Genomic DNA, 27372 nt, shown 5'->3' on the forward strand with positions numbered 1-27372 from the left:
GCAATTTCTAGAGAACAGTCTCACCCAGATCCAGTGGTCTTTTTTTCTTACTAGATTATAAGCTCCAAGAGAGCAGGCAATGGAATTGCTCTGGTTCACTGCTGGTAGCACCTAGCACTCTGTAGGTGATCAATAAGTGTTTGCTGAATAATAACAGGATCAATACATAAATCCAGATTCTAGCACTGATGAAGAGCTCAACATAAGAAGGTTCTTGAGGAACTGGCAAGAATGAAAATAGAGAATGCAGAAGTTTCTCTTCCTTAACTTCAAACTAATTCATCAAGTTGTGGGAGGCATGTCCTCTGAGCCAGGCACTAGCAGCTGCTGACGCCCAGGTAAAGACCACTGAGCCGGTGCGCATCAGAGTGAGCTGACATCACTTTCACAGGCAGTATCAGCTCACCAGGAGGTTCACCTTTAGTAGGACTGTCAAGGTGGGAAGAAGGGAGAGAAAGCCATAGGAAACTTACATAATTTTAAAGTAATTTTTAATTGCACTTCAGTATCCTAACTAGCCATTATAATGTAAGCCATTAAAAGCTTACATGTCATACAACCTATTATTCCCATAATACCATTTCTACAGAAAAATACATTCTAATAGGGACTCTAAACTTCCAGGAATAAGCCACCACATTCCTAACCCCTCTTCTCTCCTCCCTCTAGAGCTTTGCTCAGGCAGCGGTGCAGATGAAGAGAAGGAATAAAGAGGAGCTTTGACAATGGGGGTTCTTCTAGAATGGGAAAATATGGGAAGGAAAGATGGGGGGGTGTTACAGTCTTAGATTCGTATATATGACATGGATCATTCAAGTATTTGAATATGCGAGTGGCTGCACCTTTAATTCTGAACTTCATTAAGCCCAGATGTACCTTCTCATACTGAATTCCACCTACTAAAGTTATTACTATTACTGCCATCTGCTTGAATGTATGATCAGAGACAAATCACTCATCAAATTAGAGCAAATCCTGTTAAAAAGCAGATTATCACTTCATTGGTTTCAGACCCTTCCAAACAACTAGATATGCAGAATAAAGTCTAGCTAATTGTGGAATTGAGTATCTGCCTTTTTAGCCAACACCACAAGCAAAAAAAAAAAAAAAGAGAGAGAGAGAGAGAGAGAGCGAGCGAGACTGCATTGTATTCGTTTAGCATCAATATTATCAAAGTTATAAACAATGATTCTCTCTAAACCGCAAGCTCGTTCATCTATCCATCCATTCATCCACGGAACAACAATTGCATGTCATATACCACATTAGTCTCAGGAAAAAATATGGGGCAGGAGCAGAAAGGAGGGACACACAAAGGGGATACACCCTCAACTAGTAATATCAAGTGGTATTCTTTCTATTTCTTATCTTGACTTGTTAAAGTCTAACTGAATGACTAATGAGTGGAATAGCAAGGGAAGATAAACTCCAAGTTCTATCCCATAATAAATTAGAGTTAGTGTAGAAGTTAAAAATAGGTTGAGTAAGAGCCACTATGACTTAGAAACACACAGGTGCAAAAACAAAATGAGGAGAGTATCCAGTCACACCATAAGCATCCCTAAAAACATCATAAATAGACCTACAAGGAACTAGTAACATCAGATTCCCATGACAGCTTTTGAACTACCTAAGACCCTCTCCTAAGAAGCCCACCGCTCTTCCTCCTTTTTCCTGGCTAGAATCATCTATCGTCCTAACAAACAAGGCCACTGAGGAATTGCTCTACTCTTTGTTGTGGTTATCACAAACATGGCTCAACAGTCACAAAATCGTTCAGATCTCATCATTACAGGGAGGAAAATTACAAACAAGACCAGCTAGTGATTCTATCACTGCCTTCTTGAATTGGAGATAATCTTTCAGGTCTAAACTATTGAATAGCATGGTTATATGCTTTCCTATATTAAGAAGTGTGGTATAGAAGAAAGACGACAGACTTTGTAGTCACACAGATGTAAATTCAGATCTAAGGTTTCTGGCTGTTGGCTTTGGGAGAGTGGCAACCTCCCTGAAGCCAGGCTCCCCTTTTGAGGAATGAGGTTGCCAGCACTTGCCCCACAGGGCTGCGGAGAGATGGGTGATAACCCATACAAGCAACCAGCCCAGTCCATGGCCTCTATTTTTCATGCCAGGCTGTTTCTACCTCCTCTCACCCAACATACCCACAAGCTGCACACACGTGGCACTCAGAGTGTGTAAAAGTTAAGTTTCTGCCTGTCAATCAGTCTGTGCATGTTTAACAAAAGTAAAGCATACATGAAACCTAAGGGGAAGGATTAAAATGGTACCAAAATATATGCTCCAAAGCCAAAAAGAAACAACTCAGCCTCTGACAACTACAGCCTACTTTCTGTGCCTATGAATGTGACTAGGAGCCTCATGTAAGTGGAACTATACAGTATGTGCCTTTCTGCGACTGGCTTATTACACTCACATAATGTCTTCGAGGTTCATCCATGTTGTAGCAAGTTTCAGAATTTCCTTTCTTTTAAAGGCTAAATAATCTTCTGTTGTGTAGATATACCACATTTTGTTTATCCACTCATCTGTCGATGGACACTCAGGTCAGACAGAACCTTTTCCATGGATTACTGAAAACAGAGACAGATGGATAGGAAAAGCACTATCTCTGAGGTAGTGATAAAGAAACTGGTATCTTACGCCACAAGGTGTCAAAAGCACTTGAGAGAAACAGTCCCCACCTCTGGGCCTGGTTTTGTCAAAGCAGGTCCAGGACCCCAAAGTACTGCAACTTCCCGGAAGCCAGGCTCCCCTTTTGAGGAATGAGGTTGCCAGCACTTGCCCCACGGGGCTGTGGAAAGATGGGTGATAACCTATATAAGCACCCAAAATACGGCTCTGGAATCTGACAACTCTGTAGAGTTCTGGTCCTGCTTAGAGAGCAGCGAGGCAAGACGGACAGATGAAAACGCTTACCGTATGTCCAAGATAAGGGTTGGCCAGAATAAGTTCTGGAGAACTGGTCTGCCCTCATATCTCAGATGTGCCAGGCTCCTTATCTTCACAGGCAGTTGTTCCTAAACAAGTATTTCTTTGTAAGGACTTGAACACTCACAGAATTCTAGAGCACACAGGAAGGCTGGAGATGGACAGCCTACAGCCTCACTTTACTGATGAGAAAACTAATGGCCAGGCAGGTAGGTTACAGAACTGGTTAATGACAGGCTGAGAATTAGACCAAGCCAAGGCCAGTATTCCTTCCACTAGACCTTACCGCCTCTTTCAAGTATCAATGAACAGCCAGAGTTCCTGTCCTATCAGTGTTTTTTAAAAAGCTTTTTAAAGTCTTGACTTTATTTGGAGGCCACCTCTTTTTTTCCAACACTTTTTAAAATTGTGATAAAATACATATAACATGAAATTTACCATTTTAACCATTTTAAGTAGACAGTTCCGTATGTTAAGTACAAACTTTCGTGCATCCACCCCCACCATCCATATCCAGAACTTTTTATTTTCCCAAACTTAAACCCTATATCCACTAAACAATAATTCCTTAGTCTCTAGCAACTACCATTCTACTTCCTGTCTCTATGAAGCTGACTACTCTAGGTACCTTACAGAAGTAGCATCACACAGTATTTGTCCTTCTGTGTCAGGCTTATTTCACTCAGCATAATGTTTTCAAGGTTTATCTATGTTGTAGCATGTTTCAGAATTTCCTTCCTTTTTAAGGCTGAATAATATTCCACCGTACAGATACACATCATATATATAGATGTACGTTTTGTTTATCCATTCACCTATCAATGGACACCTGAGTTGCTTCCAGCTTTTGACATTTTTATGAATAATGCTCCTATGAGTGTGGGTGTACAAATATCTGTTTGAGTCCCTGCTTTCAATTATTTTGGGTATATTCCAGAAGTGAAATGTTGGATCATATGGTGCATCAGTGCTATTTTGAAATGTGTCTCAAAGGAGACAAAGAAGAGACAATCATTTTGGCTGGAGAATTTCTTTAAGAAAATGAAAAATACTGAATGTTTTGTTTCTGAACTTATTAGCTTTACTTAAAAATAAATTTTACGAGAAATCTTCTAGAGGTTATGCGAGATAGAGGAAAAAGCATGGCAATGATAGTGAGGAGAATGATGTTTTATTAATGTCCAATGTAACAATTTTGACCTCTCTGAGCTTGAATTTCCACAGGGAGGAGAGAGTGGTCTAGGTAATCTCTAAGGTCTATGGATTTTGTGGGTTCTATGAGTCTATGGAAAAACTTACTTAGGGGATTACTATATTCCTTAATCATTTTTTATTTTCCTTTAGTTCTCTTTGAATTACTAAGCATATTAAAGCTTCAAGAACTGTTTCTAGTTAAAGAACTTAGCGTATTCTTAAAACAAAAGCTCCAGGGGCAGTAAGAAGAATCCTGAGCTAAGGAAAATAACAAACAAAAAACATTGAGACTAATTTAATATAATAGGCAGTAATTTCCTCTAGCAGTACATTTGTTTGATAACTGCCTTAGAATTTCTAGAGTGTAGTACCTGTGCAACCTGCGTCACTGTGGCTTAATCTCAGTTACTGTGGTTCTTTTATAGTAGTTGACATAAAACTATCAGCGCACACTGAGTTCAGTATCAACAGGGTACACCTGCCAAGAAAAGTCTGCTGCCACAGTTTGGTCCAAACAGCGCTTCTGTTACTGAGCAACATATCATTACCAAGATCCCTAACTGACAATACATTTTGAGTCAAAATGCAGACCTGGCTACAGGTAAGACATCAACAACGTGCTCCAAACCCCCTCCATTCTTGGGCCTTTCCTAACGATCCAGACTGCAAACATTACTCTCCTTCCCCAGGAAGGATTTGGAGGGTGATACTACTCCCCGACTACTTCCCCGAGCTACCCAGAACTCTATCTGCATGAGTATTCACCATGAACCAGGCTTTCTACTCCAGGGGCAAGAAGGCAAGATACAGGTAGAATTCCTCACGTCTGTTTCACCAGTCAGTATTTCAACTACTTAAAACAACTCCCATGGAAAGCTTCTTATAGTGGGTACAATTATCTATATTAACCTATTCAATCCTCCAATCCATGAGTTAGGTGTATCCAAGCTCATATTGCAGGAAAGGAGATGGAAGCTCAGAGAAGTATCCTGTCGAGAGCCACAGAGGCAGTAAGGAGCCAGCCAGGCTGGACTGGGTCTTCTGGCACCAAGTCCAGTGCTTTTTCCACCAACCATTTGCCCAGATTCTCACAAGTCTGTGCCAACCAGCCAACCCAAAGAGAACATCTGAAGTGCCTCTCTTAAAAAGCAGGCCCTAATGATTTACAATTAATTTGTGGCTTTTTAGTCAAGTGTAAAGTGTAATGAATTACAATATTTATTCTCTCACCTGTATTTCTGCTAATAGGCAGAACTTTGAGGGAACTAAGAGGAGAAATCTTGGATCAGTCCTTTCATTAAAAAATGCTTTTCAGGGATAGAAGTACCCATGTTATCACCACCTCCAACGGCACACACTGCTTACTCCAGGGAAGTCTACCAGGGGAAAAGGGATCCACTCAAGACTTCCTTGGACATATTTAGACTCAGGTTATCCAAATCTTTCCACTCCAAATTCTAAGAATATATACAAATTGTGTTAATATTTATTATATACTAGATTCAGAAAACTGTTTCTTATGACCACATGCATTTTTCTGTAGCCCCAAGACCTCTGGAGGTGATGATGTCAGATTGTGTATTATGTCTATGCTCATTTTATTAGACTTGGAGCATAATTTTATTATTTCAAATGAACACAGAGGTTTATAATTATTGTATCACTGATTTTATGGCACATTATTGGTCCCATCTATGATTTATTTGGTGCCAGGGCTTTGATCAGGAGAGTTAACACCCAAATATGACATTGCTCCTGTGGGAAAATACCACTGGCTTTAAAACACCTGCTTTTATGGGAGAATTTTTATTAATGCAATGCCATGAAAAGTGGGGACTCTCTGTTCAATAAAACCCTGAATAAGCAAAATCTAACTGTAAGTGTTCCTTTATCTACCTTTTAGGAGAAAGAAGCACTACTCTGGATTTATTTTTTAAGCAAGCTGGAATGGCTAATATGAAGTAAATTTCAAATTTCTGCTCTACCCTCTATATCAATGGTTCTCAACTCTAGCTGCACATCAGCATCACATGGGGACACTTAAAATAACTATACTAGTCCTCACCCCAGACCAACTGAATCAGAATTTCTGTGGGTGGAATACGGTACTGTATTTTTTAAAAATTATAATGCACTTCCTGGGCTCAGAACAGTTGCCCTATACCAGTGACTCTTAGACTTGGAAGTTCATCAGAATCACCTAAAGGCCTTGTTAAAACACAGATTGCTGGTCCCCACCTGGGAATTTCTGATTCAGTAGGTCTGGGGTGAGATAGAAAAACTGCGTTTCTAACAAGTCCCCAGGTGATAGTCCAAGGACCACACTGAGAATCACTGCCCTATACTCTTTCCAGTTGAACAATTATTAATAGTGGTTCTAAATTAATTTTATTATAAAGATAGTAGACCACTTCTTATCCAGGAGTGAAATTTGTAAAATTTTAGAAAGGTTGTCAACAGTATAAGCCAAAGAAAATGGCTTTCTGCTTAATCATCAAATAAGACAGGTAACTGAGTTTATCAAAGAGCACTGTTTGCTGAGAATTTCAGCTACTGAAGTTAAACCAGGATAAAATCAGATACAGTTTCATTCAACCATTAGTAAGTCCCTGCCATGTGGGGACTGGGCACAAACCACAAGTCAGTCATTCCTTCCTTCCTCAAGCAGTGGAGCAGGCTATTACACAGCACTGCTGTGCGCACAGCTATGCAGCCACACAGTACAGACAAGGTGACAGTGAGTCCCTGGGAGTGACTTGGGGGAGTTTTACCAAGGAGGGCACCTCTCAGTGGATCTTCAAGGGGACCACCCAGCTGCCAGTTTTCCACTGTCCACAACAGAGCATACAATTCCAAGGCAGTGCACTCCCTGACCCACGAAGGTGCACCTGGACCTTGTCCCCTGGCATAGGACTCATCAGGAACTATAGGCTAATTTTACTTTCAGGCTGAAGGCAGGTTCTGTGGTTTATCTACGTTTGTACTTTTAACAGTTAACCCAACGCCTCACACATAGGTGCTGCTGAATACTTAGGAGTAAGTGATGAAAAATGTCATCTGGAAGGTAAACCTAATGCCCCCTAGAAGTGAACACAAGTAGCAAGGGGAGGTCAGGTTCAGACTACCAGTCTTTCGCTCTGTAACTAGCATTCTCTTTCTAGGCTTAACACACTGAAGGCATTTAAGAAGTGTTCCTGACTAACCAGAAATATGGTAACACATTAAGCTGGTATTGGGACAGTAGGTGAAAAGAAAGTTTCCCTATAGTTTGCTTCTATGGATTTGGAAAGAACAAGAGAAGAGTCCTCAGGGCCTAGCTCATTAATGCAGGGACCCCGGGCTGGCTTCCTCATCATCCTATGCTCTGTGGCCTGCACTCTGGCTAAACACGTAACAGGTGCTCAAGCAATGGTCTTCCAAATTGAAAAAATTTACTGAATTCCTACTGAGTCTCAAAAACATTTTTAAAATTATTCGGACATCATTTGATGTTCAGCAGTTGACTCAGCTGAGGTAACTGAAAGCTGACAGGCAGTTAATTTCAAAACCCAAATGCAAACCAACTAGATACAGAATTCCGTTACATACCCAACAACCAGACAAGCAGGATCAATGAAGTTTAGGTCTCTAGGGAACTTGACAGAGAAAATCTTCAGGAGTAAATGCTTTTCTCAAGATAAAAACATCCACAAACACTTTTTTGTTGTTAGAAGAACTGAAATAAACATAGAAGTTAAATACTGAAAGTACCGTTTGGAGTGCCAAGGTAGCAGGGGTTAGCCGACCGCAGGCTCTGAGTCTCCCACTAGAACACAGCTCCCAGGCAGCCTCTTCTACTTAACAGTCAAATATTGAAGGTTATCATCCTATTTCTGACAAACGCAGTTTGCTGGGCTCAATCTTAGAAGTTACCCACAATACTCTTTTAAAACAAAAACGCATTTACATTTTACCTTTAAAGGGCAGCACAGAATCAAGTGACAAATGATCAAACATTAAAATAGCCCCCAAGGTACCACTGGTTGTTAAATTCTTCTTGGTGAATATTTCCCAAATAAAAGTACTCAAAAAAGAGGTATTTCCATTTTATTAAGCTGTGATTATTCTGATCAAAATTGCCTTCATTTTCTGTCAGTTAAATAATACTGGATTGCCATGATTTAAATTGAACTCTCTTTAGAATGGATGGATTTTTAACCCCTTTCTGTCATTTGAAAGTTATGAAGGCATCATCCTAAATTCTTTCAGAACAGGACACTACCTATATATTAACTATCTGTATCTCAAGGGCATTGAAAACCTAAAATGAATCAAGATTATAGCTCACTGATTAACTGTAATAGGATAAAACTAGAATTCACCTTTTCCTTAAGAGGAGAAAAGAAATGCAAGGAGGGAGGGGATAGCTCAATGGTAGAACACCTGCCTAGCATGCACAAGGCCCTGGGTTCAGTCCCTAGTACCTCCACTAAAGATAAGTAAATAAATACATAAACCTCCTCCCCAAAAAAGAGGGAAGGAATGCTTACTCAACAAAGAAATCAATATAAACAAAATCATAAGAGGTAAATTTAAGCTACTCAGAAGAATAAGCTATTAAACACATTTTATAAGTATTTATATATAACTATTATCATAAATATGAATCATTTTCTCTACTCAATAAGGTCTAGGAGGACTGCTCTTTAGCAGCATTTTATTATTTTACTCTGATTACAATTCTTAATTGAACATAATACAATTTTTTAAAAATCTGTCTATTCAGACATTCTGTGAATTATCATTCATTTTTCCCTTATTTCAACTATTCTGAATTCATGAGGCCTCAATGTATTTAATCCTAATCATAACCTCAGGTCAAGAATTGAACAGCATCAACCAAATTCAGAGAAAATGATACTCCATGTGTTTACAGAGAGGAGGATCTGAAGCATTTGATGATGACAACACTCAACCACTCTACACCATGTGGCTCCTAGGCTGTGAGACACAACCATGAATGTCTGCGGTTCACACTTCAGTTGCACTGGTCCACAAGCATTTCTGAAAATCCAGGAAACATATGTTTCCCAAGGCCACACAGGTGTACTCAAGAGCCACTCAGAGGAGTGGCTTCCTATCTGGACTCCACATGTGGCTCCCGTGGTGAGACGTTCCATAGGCAGGGACACCTGTGTGGCTCAATGAGGAGGCCTGGGAAATGGGCTCTGTTGCATCAACAAACAGGAAATGCCCCCCTCCAAATCCTTCTACCCTTTAATGCTGTTTTTCTTGACTTGAAAAACCAATCAACTGAAGGGGCAAATTAAGAAGGAAAAACTGAGATTATCTGAGACATAAGCAAGTCACCTGAGGCCTGACCCCTTTTCCCCAGGCTGGGATTATAACAAGAAGAAAAGTCACTGAGGAAGAATAAGAAAAAATATCTTTCTTTGGGTGCACATCCACAGGCAGTCAAAATATTAAGAAAACCAGCAATAAAAAGAGTGTAGAGATACATATCACAGTCAGTCCTCTGAGCTCACAGAACTCCTTGTTCATGCTCACCTTGAACCTAACTCTGAAGAAGATAAAAATCTGAAATAAACCTTAAACTCAGTCTCTCCAGTGACGGCAGCTGGGGTGTTCTTTCTAAATTCTCTAAAGAAAACAAAGTTAAAATACTATAATCATTTGATTGTTATGTGAAAAAAATACATCAAGATTTTTAATTCTGAAGAGGTCAACAATCCACTCAAAGCATAAAGAAGTGAGAGAGGCAAGCAAAGGATAACTCAGGATATGCTGAGATGGACTTGAGTAACCTGTACAGAAATGTTAGTATTATATTTACCACCAGTGTTTTTTTTAAAACAATGTAAAAAGCACCTATCTTTCCTTAAGAGCAGGCACTCCTAAACAGTCTCTAACTTTCTGTAAGCCTCAGTCTATACAAGTTCAAAAGGAAACAACTAAAATAACTGTTTTTAATTCCAAATTTATTTTATTAAAAGTTTTTGGGTGTTTTGAGATAATTTGACACTTATTTAAATATAAACTTTATTTTTTAATAGGATATATTTCATTTATTTATTATTTCTTTTTTCTTTCTTTTCTTTTTCTTTTCTTTTTTTTTTTTTGCAGGGAAGATAATTAGGTTTATTTTTAGAGGAGGTACTGAGGACTGAACCCAGGACTTCATGCGTGCTAAGCATGCATTCAATCACTGAGCTATACCCTCCCCCCTCGATTATTTTTAATTGAAGTATAGTTGATTCACAATATTGTATTAGTTTCAGATGTGAAAAGTGATTCAGTTATACATATATATTATTCTCAGATTATTTTCCATTATAGGTCATTACAAGATATTGAATATTGTTCTCCATGTTATACAGTAAATCCTCAAAGTAACTTTCACTTCATATTAACTATCATATTATCTGGACCTTTAAGGGAAAAGGTTGAATGTGTTATTGGAAGTATATGCAAGTAAAGTAAGCACTGAGATTCACTAAAAATTTAAAGGCATGACTATTAAAATAGTATATCTGGCTTAAGTCAAAGAAATTTAGGACACTCTATAGGCAAAGTTGATAGGTTTGCATGAGTTTAGGGAAATGTTCACACATCAACACTGACATGGATTTATCTAGCTTTAACAACAATACAAAAAAACTAGAAAATTTCTTCAAGACATAAATGTACAATAAAGGTAGGTACCAAAGATCTGAGGGCCTGATGTTTTGTATTTTAAGTGGAGAAGAAAACTGGCTTGTCTGATATCAAAGTGACCACTGCATTTGGCCCGAGATTTACTCCGATTTGGTATAGAAAATAGCATATTTCTTAGAAAACCAGTGATTTTAAAGAAGGGTAAATATATTTTCCTCTTGTAGACCATGGCTAACCGCAGTATGGCACAATTCTGGAGAAATCAGACCTCACCCAGTTACAAAAATAGCAAAAAGGACTCTTGCTGCTGGCAGGAAAGTGACATCTTTATTGATACTACAGAAACAGTGTTTTAAACTTTTCAATTAGTCATTAAAAAATCAGCTCTTTTAGATAAGGTTGAAAGGGAAAAATTAAGTTGTGTTTTATAAAAGGGAAGTAACTGAAACCATTCTTCAGAGGAAAGAAAAGAAAGTGGCAAAGAAGAAAAAGAAAAAACAAAACAAAAAAAATTAACTCAGGTTACATACTAACTATGTAACCCTGTCTCAGTACTTCGAACAATCTGGGCCTCAGTTCTCTAATCTATGAAATGAGGATAGTAGTATCTGCCTTCTTCACCTACAAGGTACTGTTAAAAATTAAATAAGGATTATAAAGAAGGATTCAGCAAGCTGTAACTGTTATTACTGTTGTTTTAAAAAGAATTCTAGTTTAACTCCAAAAGGGCTAATTGTAAGTATTATTATAAGGGGATTATTCTCTTCCATATAAGCCCCACATCAACCAAGTCTCCCTTCGATTTGCTGACTTTTCCTGGTTGATTTAATTCAACCCTAGATGGTCGCCAATGATCCCCACCTCCTGGTATTTAGCTTTTGAGTAATTCCTTCCCTTCGAGTGTGGGCTGGACTAGAGTCTGGTATCTAACAAACAAAATAAGGCAGAAGTGACAACGTGCAGCTCAGGGACCAGGCCGTAAAAGGCTGTGTGGTGTCACTCTTCCTTGGATTACTCACCCGGGGAGGGCTGCTGTCACGCTGTACACAGAGAAGCCCATGTTGCGAGGAACTGAGACCTTCGGCCAACAGCCAGAGAAAGACTGAGGCATGCCAACAAGCCCATGAGTGAGCCTGGTAGCAGATCTCCCAGCCCAGCTGAGTCTTCAGATGACTGCTGCCCTGGGTGGCAACTGGCTTCAATCTCATCAAAGATGCTGAGCCAAAATAACCCAGTTAAGCTGCTGCCATATTCCTGACCCTCAGAAAACGTGTGAGATAATAAATGTTGGTTGTTTTAAACTGCTAAGTTTTGGGGTAATTTGTATGCAGCAATAGATTACTAAAACAGAGCATTTGACAGCATTCTGCTCTGCAATTAACATTTAATTGAAGATCAGTCATTCCTTTGGTTATGAATTATCCATTGGTAAATCCTGTCATTTTTGTACTTGTCTGTTTTTCTCACAATAACTTTCAAAGCCATCTACTTAAATTGATCTTATTTGATTTACTGTATAAAAACACACCTTAAGTTTAATTCTTGTATCCACCTACTGTCTTAAAATAAAAGGATAGCTGTTTTTGTTTGTTTCAAGCATGTTTTTTTTCTGTGATTACCAGCAGATTTTTAATACAATTTGGGTTACACAGAGAGAAATATCTACAGGGAAAATTGGATTTTCATGTAATCATACTGAACCTAATAGTACTAAGATTAATCTATATTTATTTTTTTTTAAAGACTAATTTGTAAAACCTACTCTGGTTCCACCAAATCTAAATCTTTGCTTTCCAATACTCGTTTTGCAGCCCTATGCAACTGCTCTTTGCAGGTCATCTCATGTTTTAAAGAGACTTCTTACCTAAAATTCCCATGGTTTCATTCGACTCAAGCAAAGATTAAGTGAAAAGTTTGAAAAACTCATTCACAAAAAAGCAAAATCTTTGAACTGCTATTTCCCCCTGCCCTGTTTGAAAATGAAGAACAAAAGAGAAAGGGAGAACAAAATAAAAGTAAATTATTAATGATATCTTATTATGGCTTTAATTTTAATTAATTCATTCAAAAATATTTAATAAGCAGGTATGTCCACCATTCAAGGCATTCAAGATGCAACAACATGGAAATAAAAAATAAGGCCCAGATCTCAGGGAACTTCAATTTTTTAAAATTCAAAAGACAGCCCAAAAAATAGTGTTGGCTATTTTTATGAAATTGATGGCCATTTAGATCCATCACCAACGAGGGGAGCCACATAAAACCCTGAATTTCCAGATCCTGTGTGCCACTCTATTATGCCTCAGCACAGATAACTTGTTAACTTACGTTCTCCAAGACAAGTGCTTTACGTCACCATTCCGATGGATCACTAATGAGCTATTCCATTACGCATGTAAATTATAGAACAAAAAGATACATTTAAAAATGTTAATTCCAACTGTCATAGTAGTTTTTGTTTTTCATTTTCAAAAAAAAAAAAAGGTCCCCTTAGGCAATTGGTAGTTTTCAATTAGTTTGATCTTAATGAGTATTTACTGCCCCCAGGGCTCAGACGCAGAATCCATATGGCCTTCAATTTCCTCAACTTAAATACAAGAAAGTACAACAGTTATGAAAACATTTTTCAAACATATTCAAAAGTCTAACTTTTCACCACTGAATTTTCCTACTAAGTACTCTATGCTTTTAAGACTACTTGCCTCATGTCAGATGTTCATTTATAGGTGGAACTCAAGTTCTTATTTTTTAAAATGTTTGCTAGACATATGAAAACCATACTTTCTTAGGAAATGATTTAAATCATTATCTATAGTTGGCCTAACGTTTAACTGGAGTAGGTATAATTTAGATTGATGTGGAAACAAGTTCCTCCAACTATATAAAAATAGAGGCCTTTTTTTCTCATGAACATGTATTAAGAAGTAGTATATAAACTTATGAGTGTCATGTATTCAGCATATGTATAGTCAACATTACCAAAGAATTTTAGATGGCTAAATATAACAGAAACAAAACAAGATCACTACATAAACATAAAACTATAGGGTACTCTATAATGGAGAAAATAATTACTCCAGAAAACTAGACTAAGGATGGTTGCTCCAACTGAGACCTAATTTTAGTTTTGAGCTTCCAAACAGCTATCATCATTAGATAAGAGACCTATTAGTTTATCCAGTTTATCAAGAGAAGGATTTTTTCCCTCTCACTCACAGAAAGCCTGAAGGGTAAATGATACTAAATATAATAGAGTCTTCAACAATATTTTGCAGAAGATGCAGGTTTTCATGTGGCAGAGACTGCAAACTGGCAACCCATAGGCCAGTTTAACCTGTTCTCTTCTTTGACCCTCGCAGTGTCTCCAAAATTTTTTCAATGGTTGCCAATATTTAACATAAGAACTCTCACTTCTGGCTGGAGTTGACTAATAGCTACCCCTCCTATACTTCACAGAACTCCCCTTTCCACCACTTACATCATCTGCAGGCATCTGAGGGTGGACCCCTGTAAATACGGTGGTCTCTTAGAATAGTTTTACTACAAAACTTGGGTGTATAATATGAACTCATCAATCTTTGAAGACCAGTCTACCAGAAGTTAGAGTGAAGAAGCACAGGGCATAGAGCAGAGCTCATAGTGTCCCAGTCTCTCTCTCTCAGGACTATCAGGACTCCCCACAGAGTCCTTGGCCATAAGTTAAAAAATCATCCAAAAAAAAACATAGTTTTTGAAGTAATATCCTGTTTTGAACAAGAATCAGACAGAATGAACACTAAAGAAGTGTGTGTTAAAACAGAATGGCTCAAGTCCCTTTTGATTCATTAGGTCTCCATTCTAACCAGCTGAAAATATTTTGAAGATTGCCCTTGTGCTCATGGAACCCCAGAATGTACAACAGATAAAAGTAGGGCTGTTCTGCTTGAAGAAGGGGCAAGAAGGCCATCCTGCTTGGACCTCCTAAAGCAAAAACTTGTTCTTGATGAATGAGTGGGTCCCATGGCACAAGATTCATCACTCTTCAAAGTCAGTCGACTCTCATGGCTCTGCCAAGAGCTAGAGTACAATCATTGCCCAAGGAACTCCCTGGGAAGTTCCTGAAGGGCAAACAATCTGTGCTGTTGATGATTATAGAAAAATCCATAGATTTAGTAGTCTGGCATACAGTTAGCAAAGCAAACATTTGCTACTAAAGCAAATGTGACAGGAGATGGAAGGCCATTTCACAGGATTCAGAAGTAGCAAAGATTAACATCTAAACTTCCCCACCTCTCCAGAAAGAGCTTTGGGTCTGCTGGAATACCTGATCAAGGAAGGAATGCACTCAAGGCCCAGAATTATATACTATAGGACTGATATTTTCGAACTGTTTTTTAAAACAGCAAATCCCTTTTCTAAAGTAAATTCCAGACAGAACTCTAATATATGAAACAACAACCGCAGCTGTCTTCCAACTGAAAGGTGGGTAAGAAGCCAGGATCCCCCAGGTACATATGTCCACTTCCTCTCCTCATAAATTTGGCATCTCCTCAGAACCCTAAGGCTCTCAGGAACATACTGTTAAAAGCACTGCCGTGGGGAATAAAAGATGTGACTTTGGCCTGGAAATTTTTAAGGCAGGTATTATTAACACCTTGACCATGATCATTATACATGAACTAAAGCCACAAATCATTTTCAGTATCAAAATCATTATTTTGAAATCACTATTGAAATAGACACATACAGCAAACCATTAATACAGAAATCAATGAACCAAAGCGCTAACTCTTCCCTGGCAAACCTCTTAAAATGTATGAAGAATTACATTAGAACCAGCCACCTGTTCCCAGTCTTTTATAACCCCTTTTTAACTTATCTACTGCATTAACCTAAATCCCTGTCTTTATTTCAAATAATTGAGCCACCAGCACCATTGTCATCTCAAATCTTTTATGAAGAAAAAAATAATAAAATCTAAATTTTAAAAAATATTAAGCAACTAAAGAATTTAAAGACTATTTATCAACTAGTAGATTGTTCTTTATTCCTTAAAAAAGGAGATTAAATCCTACATTTAAAAAAAAATCTGAACTTAAAATTTAGTTTCTAAAGATTCTTGGTTTCATCATCTTTAGTGGTGATACAACCCAAGGAGTTTTAAAGAGCTTAGTTTAAAAATTCAGTGTCCATGATCTGAAGACATCACTATCAGTTTGAAGAGAAAGGGAAAAAGAGTACAGCTGGATCCAGCAGAAGGCCCAGATTATTTATGCATCCACAAATTTTTTTATGTTCTTCAATTTTTTTTAAATAGATTTTTTTTTCTTTTACAAAGAATAAATGCAATTGCACTTCAGCAAGGAAAAAAAGGTAACCTGAACTTTCAGCATGGGAAAATTCCTTCCCAGATTTTCAACCACTCACAAAAGCCTCCAGGGTTGACCCCCACAGCCACTGAGACCATGGAGGAGCGTGTCTGCAGCACGCTCTGAGTAAGTGTATGTACACCACAGATCCCATACATTCCAGCACACTGAGCAAGCGCACACACGCTTCCCAGCTCCCCCGGACACGGCCAGCAAAGGAGCAGCAGGCCTGCACACCAGGCACCTTCCAGCCCTGCCTGGCCATCCCCCCGGAAATGCAAAGGGGAAAGAGAATGCGAGAGGAAGGAAGTGGCCAGTGCAGGGCCTCGTACAAAGAAATGTAAGACCTCTTGTGGGGCAGGCCAACCACATACTCCTGGAGATTTTAAACTTCGAAGAAAAGAACAGCTTATGTGAGACTCCCAGTTCTGCTGTCACCAAGGGAATCACTTACTGTCTCCTACCCACTATCAGTGAGTACCAGCCTTTCTCACATGCTCTGGAATTACAGAGAGAATGTACCAGCAGCATGACAAAGTTCAGTCAGTCACTTATGCTTCTATGCCTGCCTGCATCCTTTCCCGCTTCTTTACCTCCTGCCTTCCTCCATCGTTCCTTTCTCCCCTCCTTTCTTTCTTTCTTTCTTAATAATTGATGAGGTTAAACTCCATTTTTCCAGTGTTAAACTATTTCATCAACTACCTCCAACTCTCTCAAATAAAGATGCACAAACACTTTTACTCTAAAACCTTATCCACACAATGACTAAGAAAAACATCCATTTTTCAAATACGCATTGCTAAAATCACAAAGACCAGGAGGGACAAAAGTAAAAGGTCTCCACATAAAAACTACAGAGGCTGTGCTCACATGAGCTTTTTCAAAATATCCTCTATTTCATGATCTGGTTTGAGGTTAACTTGTCCAGAGAACCAGCATTCAATTAAATATTTTTTGCTTTATTTTTTGAACACAAAGAGTGAAAAAAAAACCATAATAAAAATTTTCTCTAATATTCTTGACTGAGAAAAGCAATTATTTTTTCCATGTCATAATAAGGTTTTTTCATAAAACTATGTTCTTATCAAAAAAGTACCCTTCTATATCTAAGAAGCAAAACTCTTGTATATCTCATTGCATTGTTAGTATTACTGTACCTTAAAGTCCTATTTACTAAAAAAAAACAAACTCATGAATGCATAATATGCTTAAGTAATATATTAAAAGAACATACAAATCTTTCTACTCCCTGTTTTTTCACTGACTTTTTCATGTGTCAAAAGGCTTAAAATTTTCTAAAGTTAGGAAGATGAACCACTTTATGGAAGGTAATTCGCAAGAATCCTCTATTTTCCTTCTCCAAACCATAGACACTTTTTTTATATATGATAAAAATGAAACTATGCCATACTTTGTGCAACATTCTAGGTTATAAACAAAAAAGCCTGAGGAATTTTTTTCATGATTTAAAAAAAATACCTGCACCAAAGTCATGAATACAGACAACCGCTCCCCTTGCATCCACATTGCATATGTATACGTTTTTACACTTAACTTCCAACTACAATGATTTTTTACAAATCTTTTTATCTTGAATCAATAATGCCTCTACTGTAAGATTACTTCAAAAAAGATTCTTCAAATTATGAATAACACTTTTAGTTGTTTTTCAATTACACTAACCTAAAAATATATTCAACTTTAGTCCTTTATCTGCCTTAGCATATCTGTAAATTTTATCTCTAATTCTGAGTTAGGAAAAATACAAAGTTACTCTGTAACCTATGTACACGTTATCACAACTTCCTACTTTATTGCTGTATTCAACTTAGATAGACAGCAAGCGTAAGAAGGCTACTGCTTCTTTGAAGCAGGTTTGGTCAGGTGGAAGGAGGAGCTGCTTTGGAGCCTGAAACAAGCTTTACAGCCCTATCTATAAAAGGGATGAAAGTCACAACTCTCCCAGCTGTTGCGAGGATACAAGAAGATACGGAGAAGGCCTAGTTCAGTGCCCAACACATCAACTGCTTAGTAGGTATCAGCTACCTTTCTTCCTTTTCCCCACCTTCTGAGTCAGAATTCTGCGGAAGATGCAAAACCCCACTCCGGACTCTTATACTAAGTTAAAGAAATGAAATGCCTGGAGAGTTGGAAATAATCTTCTTTCACCTATTTTTTTCTTGATAATTCTTTCCTCCCTCCCACCACCACCACCACCACCACCACCACCACCATAAATATGACAGTACACAAAAGTTAAAGGAAACAAGAGGATAAATGCAGGAAAAGTTTACAAGTAAGGGGAAACGGACTGTTCTTCACACACTTAGTTATTTAGTATATGCTTTTCAGTGACTATATCTTTAATGAAGAACTCTGGGAACTTTATGGATGCTATCCTATTAATGCTCATTTTACCCCCACAGGAGAGGCCAAAGGTCACATTCTGTACAGAAAGTGAAGCGAAGAGAGACACCAAATCTGGGGAAAGACTTGGCAGCTACCAGGAAAACACTTAAACCAAAACACAGTCCTGCCCTGCAGCAATGGGTTGGCTGAGATCTGGGAAAAACCCACCCAAGTGATTCCTTGAGCTCAACTTTCATTTACCACAAGGCCCACAGTCCTGATTAGGGCTACCTGTGAAATCTGTGTGGCTCAGCTGTTGAAACATCTTTTTTGGCAATGTTCTATTTTATAGCACAAGGAATGCAACCACTGAAAAAAGCAATGTAACAACAAACAACAAATCCAACCTGCTTAGTTAGGCGTAACCCTACTTCTGTCCGTGGGAAAGCATGGTGATGGGAGGAGGTGATGCTGCTGGTGATTTTTAAATGACCTGTTTTTAATCTTCCTAAAAATGGTAACAAAGCATAGATCATTTGGATTGGTATAAGAATAAGATGGTTGCAAAGGATCATTCACAAACAAATATACTTCTACAGCTTTCCACCACTCCTGAATGGCAACTTTTGATCCTCATAACAATTTCAGTTGACTTCTTTAACTAAACAAAGTAAATGTAGGTGAAGCACACTCATGTTGGACTGAGAATCAGAAGACCTGGGTTCTAACTCCAGCTTTACAATTTAATAGCCACTGACCTTAGGCAAACTATTAAATTTCTTTGAGACTGAGTTTTCTGATCTTAAAAAAAGGAATAATATTAATTGTCCCATCTTCTGCACATAATTATTATTTAGAATAAATGAAATAATGTGCCCAGGAGGTTGGGACATCATCAGTACAATACGAACATAAGATTCAGGCACTTAAAAATACACATATGTAGTATTATTTACATATCAACACATGAAATCATGAAACTACCTTTCTGATCACATTTAAAACAAAAATTAAAAATCCAAGCTTCCCCCATGGCAAATTCTCACATGTTGGTGCACATTAATTTTACGATAATTAGAAAAACTGAAAATATCATTCTCATTGTAACGGTCCCATACAAATTTTCCTGGTCATTAGGTACAACATTTTCCTATGATACAGATAAAAATAAGAAAGTCTAAAACATGCATCAGAACTCTTAATTTTCATTTACTGGGCTTACTAAAATATCTATTTTATGAAATATTCTTGATAATAAACAGAATGGGAGAATTCTAACTAAAGGGTGACATTTTAAGAAATAAAATGTAGAAGAGATAAATAATCAGGAAATCTAAAAATAAACAAAACAAAAAGTATCTCTAAAATGTAAGGTTATTATTTAGAGAACCAGAGGCTTGGGGAGGAAACATATGTCTATTAAATGATGGACATCAAGTTGCCTTCTGGACTTGACTGCCTGCTATTAATGCAAAAGTATCCATTTTCTCTGGTCCACTTATTCTACACCTCAATATGTCACCAAACTCTAAACCAAATTAAAGAAACAGTAATTATATTCCTCCTCCTCTTTGGAAGGCAAAGTAACAAAATCTGAATTTTTCTGTAAAAGAAAATAATTTTTCTTCACTATTTTATGGAAAGGCTAAAGTACATGATCAAAACAGGAAAAGAAAAACCTTAAAAATAATGCTCTGAGCACTCTGCAATTTTGCAGCCCAAAATAGAACCCATACCGTCCATGCCACCAAATGAAAATTACAAGTTTGTAAGCATGAAGTCAAATTATAAAGTAAAAGATTTTTTAAAATATTTTAATGACGATAAATGAAAAGAAAGACTGTTATCTTTACTGGTAGGTGTTTGTTGATTATTTGCTATTATATTTTCTTCAATGATAGTCTTTTGAATGACTATCCAACTAATATGAACTTGAATTCGTATGTAAAAAGGAGTAATAACTTTGACTAATAAGTTATTTGAGTAAGTTTTGTTAAACATAACTGTCCCATTCTTCAAATTAAGAAGTTAATCTTAACTTTTGAGAAATGTGTGCTTTTGACTAAAAGTTTTAGAAAACTGGTTTAAAAAACTGGTTTAGACAAGCCCCACTTTTTTAAGACCTCTTTTTTAAGATCTAAAAGAACAATGAAGACATTTTGGTGGTATTTAAAAAGAGTTTTTATAAATATATTTTTGTAATTTATAATTCAACTTTTTAAACAGCCTCCAAAGAAACCAATTCAATACTATGCTGCTTCTAATGAAACTGATTCTCTGAGTACTCCTGTTATGCAAAATAATAACTGCCTTTCACAGTATAGAATTTCTAAATGAAAATGCATATTCAAATCTTAAATTTTCTATAGAAAATCAAAGCCTTCACAGAATCACTTGCTAACTTTATTAGTGAGAGGGGACATCCAAGCAGAAGTGAAGGAGGGTAAATTTTGCATTAGATGGTCCTTCCAGCAGCATGCTCACTGGAGAAGCGACTACAGGTACCTGTGCCCTGGCTTCCACAAGATTAACCACCTGCAAGAGTGATGCATCACTCAGGCAAGTATCATTTCACTCGATTCCCTTCACTTTAAGGTTCAAACATCCAGTGATTTTCCTTTGCCCTGTCAGGACTGAAATCCAGAACAACTGTTGCTCAGTTAAAGATTTCCTCCTCTTCCTTCTTGATACCATCTCTCTGAAAGTACTGTCTCCCACAAAATAGACACACACACACACACCCCTCCCCTATGTGTACACACCCCACTGAATCAGAGATGATACATTTAGGTCAGATAATGTCCTCTAACAATTCTGACCAATCACTCATCTACTTTTGAGGATTTTATTAGCAGACTTGGAAGAATGATTCAGCAGTAGCGAGCAAATATTTTAAAAGTTGAAAGTATCAAATGTTTATAAATATTTCTTATAGAAATATGATTTTCACAGCTTTCTTGACTTTTAATAAATCTGTCCAAATTACTATCCTTTTATGTACATTTCAATGTCATTTACATACCCCCAAATGAAAAATTGGAGGAATCTCCATAAAATAAAAATATTTACTCAGAATAATAGTGAAATGTTGATTTTGATATGCAATTAGTTCTAAATCTTCCAATGTCCTTTAAAATTTTTCTTCTTGAGGAAAATATTGCACTTTAGATCATTACATATAAAAGGTGTTGTACAAATATTACTAATCTTCTTTCATCTTCTCTATATGAATGATAGTCTCAGGTTAACATAATAGAAAACAAAACTATGAGACCATCCCTTACTGGTTATCTTATACCCAGCCATAATAACAAAGAAACATAATTAAAAAAAAAAAAACCCACAATTTGGCAAATGTATTACGTATCACCAAATCACCTTTTAGAATTAATGTTTAGATGTTTAGCCATTTAATACTTTTATAAATCACTATAATTTAAAATTGATATGAATTTGGCAAATTGGAAAAAGTCAAGCAGTATATACCTATTTTGCTTTATAGATTTCAATGGTTTTTCAAAATTTAACTAAATAATATAAAAGCATCAAATAATCTGCCTTTTAAAATGCAAACTAGAATTTAAATCTGAATTATCAAGTAATTTTTTTCTGTATTGCTTCTATTTTAATTTTAATACTTAGCTCTTAAAGGTCACAAAAACATGTAATTTTCTATGGCATTACCTAGAACCATATGAAAAAACTATTAGCCTTTTTTAAAATGGGAAACTAAATGTCTAACTAAAAGCCAAATGAAAAGTAACCTTAGAGTTTGAGAGAGAGAATATGTATATATAAATATACATACTATATCCACACATGGAATCTATCTAATTAAATCCAGACATTAATTTCTAATTCAACAAATTCTTGAAATAGGAGACTACCATACGATTTTAACCTAATAAAGTCTTTTCTGTTGCTACAAAATTAAAAATTGATGCACTAAAAGTCTTTGTTGCAGGGAGGACTTGAGGTTGGGTGGTTGTTGGGTTTTTGTTTTTGTTTTGTTTTGGTTTTTTTTTGGTATTTAATTCAACTATACACAATGTAGTACATACAAGCAAAATACAATTGAGATACTGTTTTCTTTAACATTCCTATAGGAGACCAAATTCATTTGCATTGGAGAGAAGACAATTACTGATTTTTAACTCATGAAAGACAAATTCATAGCTTTTTCCTACACTACCTCATAGTATTCTCACCATCTCAGTGAAAGCATGTCTAGCACCACTTAGTTACTTCCTAGAAGTGGGCAGAAATTGCATTTTTCAAAGTTTTGTTTCTCACAGAATCATTCAACTTTGGTTATAAAAGCACATTCAGGTTAGTGTATGTCTCAACTCAAAACAATTTATACAATATGTGTATGTGCGCACGCGCATGTGTGTGTGTAAGTGTGTAGACATATATATAATTTTTTTAACCAAACTCTCATCAACATCAAAAATGGAATTTCGATCGAGGAAGTTTCCACAACTCTTAAAGCCCTTTTTAGTTTTTTCTTCTTTAAGAAATCTTTGATTCATATATACTAGCAAGAAATATGAATAGAGAAAAAAGATCTGAAGATTTTTATTTAACAGAGCCTGAAACCAACTTAGAAAGTAAGAAAAAATAGATGGTTTGTACATGGTTTACATTACAATAATTTACATTTAATAAGAATGAAGCACATGTGGCAAAAGAAAAAAGTTTTCTACTTCTGGTCTGTCTACTATAACAGCACATATAAAATGATGCTAGAATGATATTTAACAAAAGATCCAATTGGTAAGCATATGGCATGCCAGTATTTTCATAACTTAAGATAAAAACATCTCCTCCCAAGCACCATTAGCTTAAAAAAATCTATTTGGAATGTAGATATTAAAACTGATTCTTGAGAACAGAAAGAAGTCAGAACAATATAAAGAAAATGAGCACTAATTGTGGAATGGTTTTTTAAGTAAGCAAGCAATGAGGATGAACTGTTTTCTTCACATTTTCACTTCAACTAACAAAAAAACCACATATAAAACTGACTTAACGCTGACAAATGTACTTCTAACTTGTTAATTTTCATGGAAGTGCAACAAAAGAACACCAAAATAGTCACCATGTAACATAAAAGCTTTGGTTTCAAATGTCACAGTACCCTGCTTTTTGAGAGTCCCCACCGTGGTAGAGCCCTGTACATGAGAACATACAGCTGCCTCCTCCCAGGAGTCTGAGCTCAGTACACAATACCAGTCATTAGCTATCTCTCCCTTAGCCTGCAGTACCAGTAACTAATTTCTGCATTTTAAACTAATAAAGGAAAGGAAAAAAAGATTAAAACCATCCAATCAGAAATGATGCAACCCTCTACAGCAGCAGCTTATGCATACATTTGGTATGTCAGACGTCTTCAGTGTAGTGAATCATGCACAGCGCATTTTAATCTACCTCCTAGGTATTTCATATCGCCCACAATGTTCAAAGAAATCATGTACTAATAGGGCTGTATAGGTTCTAGATTGCTTCTATTTAATTAATGCTAAAAATTTAGGACAAGTTTTCAATTCTGAACTCTTATATAAACATAACAAAATTATTTAAATGACATTCCAGCTAAAAGCAAATAACCTCTGCATTTTGAAAGAAAAAAGTTTAAAAGTAGTTTATTTGTGAGAAGTTTCAGATGTTAATAACTTTAGATAAACTAGTATTTCATTTAGATTGCAATATTAAATAACATACTTAGCAACATGAAATGAGACACCAACTAACCAAAGTTAAAATTCTACTGATTTTTACTAATTATAATCCAAAAAGAACTCAAAACAGCTACATAGCCAACCGAATTAGATATTTATAGAAACACAGCCCATCAAGTATTTTGAGTGGTTCTTCAGAACCCTGTTCAATATATTCATCAAATATTCAAGTGTTATAAGGTAATAATTTTAACCTACAATAAATACTTAATATATCAGAAAGATTCAACTTAGATTTCTCAAGCCAAAAAAAAATTTTTTAGAGTATAAAATTTAAAATACTTAATTGAAAAACCAATCAGTTACACTTTACATCTTTTCCTAGGGAGAACTAGCTTAGTATTACACATGAAACTGCAAATCATTACTTTTACCTCTTTTTTTAAAGGTATTAAGTAGTTTTCTGATATGCCACAGAATCATTGGCAAACAAAAGATATTCTGTTGCTTAGTTAAAACATATCTGGAAATGTGCACACATTTTTAAAAACCCCTTTAACAAAACATCTATGTATTTATGAAATTAGGATAGTTTGTTTGAAAATCTATTCAATCCTGGCAAAAATCAAGCAAATGGTTACACTACTGAGTATCACAGATTGTAAAGGTGGTAAGTCAAGCTCCTTCACTTAGTCTCCAATTCAGCTACTTAATGACTAATGGTGAAGAAATGTATGTGAATGGGATATAAACTAAATTACGACACATAGGAGAAAAAAATCTAGAATGAGTAATAAAGGGCCCAAATTTAAAGTCCACAATAAACTTTAAACAAAGATGTTCTCCCTCATTCTCTCCTCATAGACATTCCAATGTAAGCAAATCACTGGAGAAATCCAACCTCCACAAAACTTTTTGCTCCTTCATTAACAACAGTGCACTTAAACATAATTATAGATTTCACAGTGATATTTGTTTAGCCTCAAACATATCTTAAAAGCAACAACAACACAACGCTCAGAAGCAATATTCAGTAGTCTCAGTGACTAAAAAAAGTCTGCCTTTTAACTGCCATCCAATCCAAACAACCTACTTGTTTAAAGTGCTATGCAAAATATCGACCCCTTACTGAATTATTTTATTATTCAACATTAAGCCATCTAAAAAAGAAAACTAATTAATCGCGAAGTTTAGTTAAGCAATTTAGCTGACACAGTAAATATTTACTCTTAACATCTCACAGGAAGTCTTGACAAGCATTTGTTGCCATTGTGCTGGGGGTAGGGGTGGGGGTGGGGGTGGGGGGAGGCAAGTTTTCATAAACAAGTTAAACGATCCCAGCGAATTTAACACAGCTAGTGATCGCCACCCCCAACCCCCAATAAGGCACCAGCTATTTTCCAAGTACAGTAAACACCTTATATAATGAAAGTAAAAAATGTAACTTTCTAAACTATTTCATTTCCACTAACAAAACAAACAAAAGCCTTTTTTTAAAAAACTATAAAAGCACATTTTTAAAAACTGAGTGTATTTTTGTATTTATACGTAAGCCCAATCACAAAATAACTAAGCAAAATATATTTACCTGAGCTTTTTAGAGACTGAGTAATCAACTTCCATGATTTTCCCATGCAATTCCACTTTACCTTTAAAACAGAAATTAAAGCACTCAGAACCTTCCCGAGATCAAACGGGCGGGGGTCTAGGAGGGGCACGCACAGAACTCCACGCTCCGACTCCGCCTTCGGGCGCCCTCAAGGGGTCTCCTACCCGGTTCAAGCTGGGCAAACTTGGTTCCCAGTGGGAAGAAAGGTGGGCGCCCCGTGTCCTGGGACGAGGTGTTAAGGGTGCGAGCCCCGATCCCGACCCCAGGTATGGCTGTGGGTGGCATTACCGGAAAAACAAATTTAATAAAGAGCGGCGCCAATTTGAAAGGATGAGCTCATTTGAAACTCAAGCTGCAGGGCTGGCGCGGCCCCGCTCTTCTCTCAGCCCCCACCTCTCCATTCCGCTAACCCGGGCCCCAAAGGCTCCACTGTGCTCCCCTCCTTGCCCTCTCCTCCGGGTTGCCCCGAAGAAACGCGCCGAAGCCCCCCGGGGTCCGCTTCTGCGAGAGCCCAGTCCCTGCCGGCTTCTGGTCACCTTGGCCTCTCCGCCGCCCCGCCCCCACCCCGCGCGCCAGTGGGGAAGGGGCTGTGGCCCGGCGGAGGTTCTGGGGGCGCCGGCTCGTGGCCTGGGGGCGAGCGCGACTCCGAGCGGTGCGTGTGCGAGAGGGAGAGTTGGTGAGTGCGCGCGCGCGCGAGAGTGTGTGTGTCGCTCTCCGTCTCCCGTCTGGGCTCCAGCGCTCTCGCGGGCCCCCCGGTCGCCTCTTTCTCGGTTCTCAGCCCGGGCCCCCACCGAGTTGAGACAGGGTACCTCGTAAAAAGGTGCTTCTGGCCGAGCGGGAGGCGGGGGCACAGGCGGCGGAAAGCCCCCAGCTCCGAGTTCCTCTCAATAAAATCGGACAAAAAATTCAGAGAAAAATAGGAGCGCTTGAGAGACGAGCGAGAGGAGACTGAGGTTCGGGAGAGGACCGAGAGAGATGTGCCGTCGTGCAGGGGCTGAGGTTAGGGGAACCCTGAAATCTCGGAAAGGATCATCGGGGTGGCACCGAGGGGGTGCCAAAAGTGGGGGACCCCGGGGCGAGCTGGGGAGGGAGCTCGAAAAAAGAGTGCGGTTCAAGGGACGCCACAGGGCGAGAGGTCCTGGGCACGAGGCACGGGAAGGGGTAAGGTCCGGTCAAGGGAGGAGAAGCAGGATTGGGGGGGTCCCCTGACAAAGGGGGTGACAAGAAGGTCAGAGAATAAGGGGTGACGGGGGCTCTCTAAGGATGGGGGTGGGGGAACTCTGGAGAGCAGCTCAGAGACCGGAGGAACGAATGGTGCCCCCAGAGAGACAGCGAGCCTCGGGGACCCTCGGAGCCGCACGGGGGTCGCCCCAGGGCTGCGGCTCGGAGGGCAAGGGGTGAGTCCAGAGCTGGGGGGGAGGGGAGCGGGCCGTCCCAGAAGCGGGCCGGCGGTGAGAGTTGAAGGTCTGGTGCGTGGAAGTGAGCGTGCGGGCGCCGGAGCCCCCGCCGGGCGCCGCCCGCAGGGCTCGGCCTCCCTCCGGGCGCCGTCCCGGCCTGAGCTGGGCGAGGCGAGGGGGAGGGGGAC

At 38.1% G+C, this 27372-nt stretch overlaps 1 protein-coding gene across 5 annotated transcripts in view; it reads right to left on the reverse strand.

The window, feature by feature from the left end:
• The window catches only part of IGF2BP2 (insulin like growth factor 2 mRNA binding protein 2), a 145867-nt gene that overhangs the window by 118209 nt on the left and 286 nt on the right, over positions 1-27372 (reverse strand). For 3 of the 5 annotated variants that reach the window (XM_072962482.1, XM_072962486.1, XM_072962470.1), the window contains exon 2: positions 25767-25827. In XM_072962482.1, coding sequence (XP_072818583.1) covers positions 25767-25827 — 61 coding nt within the window. Of the gene's footprint in view, positions 1-25766; positions 25828-25900; positions 26290-26323; positions 26567-27372 lie in introns of those variants that run through there. The other 2 variants (XM_072962490.1, XM_072962475.1) reach the window with 2 other exon arrangements.

This window comes from Vicugna pacos, chromosome 1, assembly GCF_048564905.1.
Source record: "Vicugna pacos chromosome 1, VicPac4, whole genome shotgun sequence".
Lineage (NCBI taxonomy): Eukaryota > Metazoa > Chordata > Mammalia > Artiodactyla > Camelidae > Vicugna > Vicugna pacos.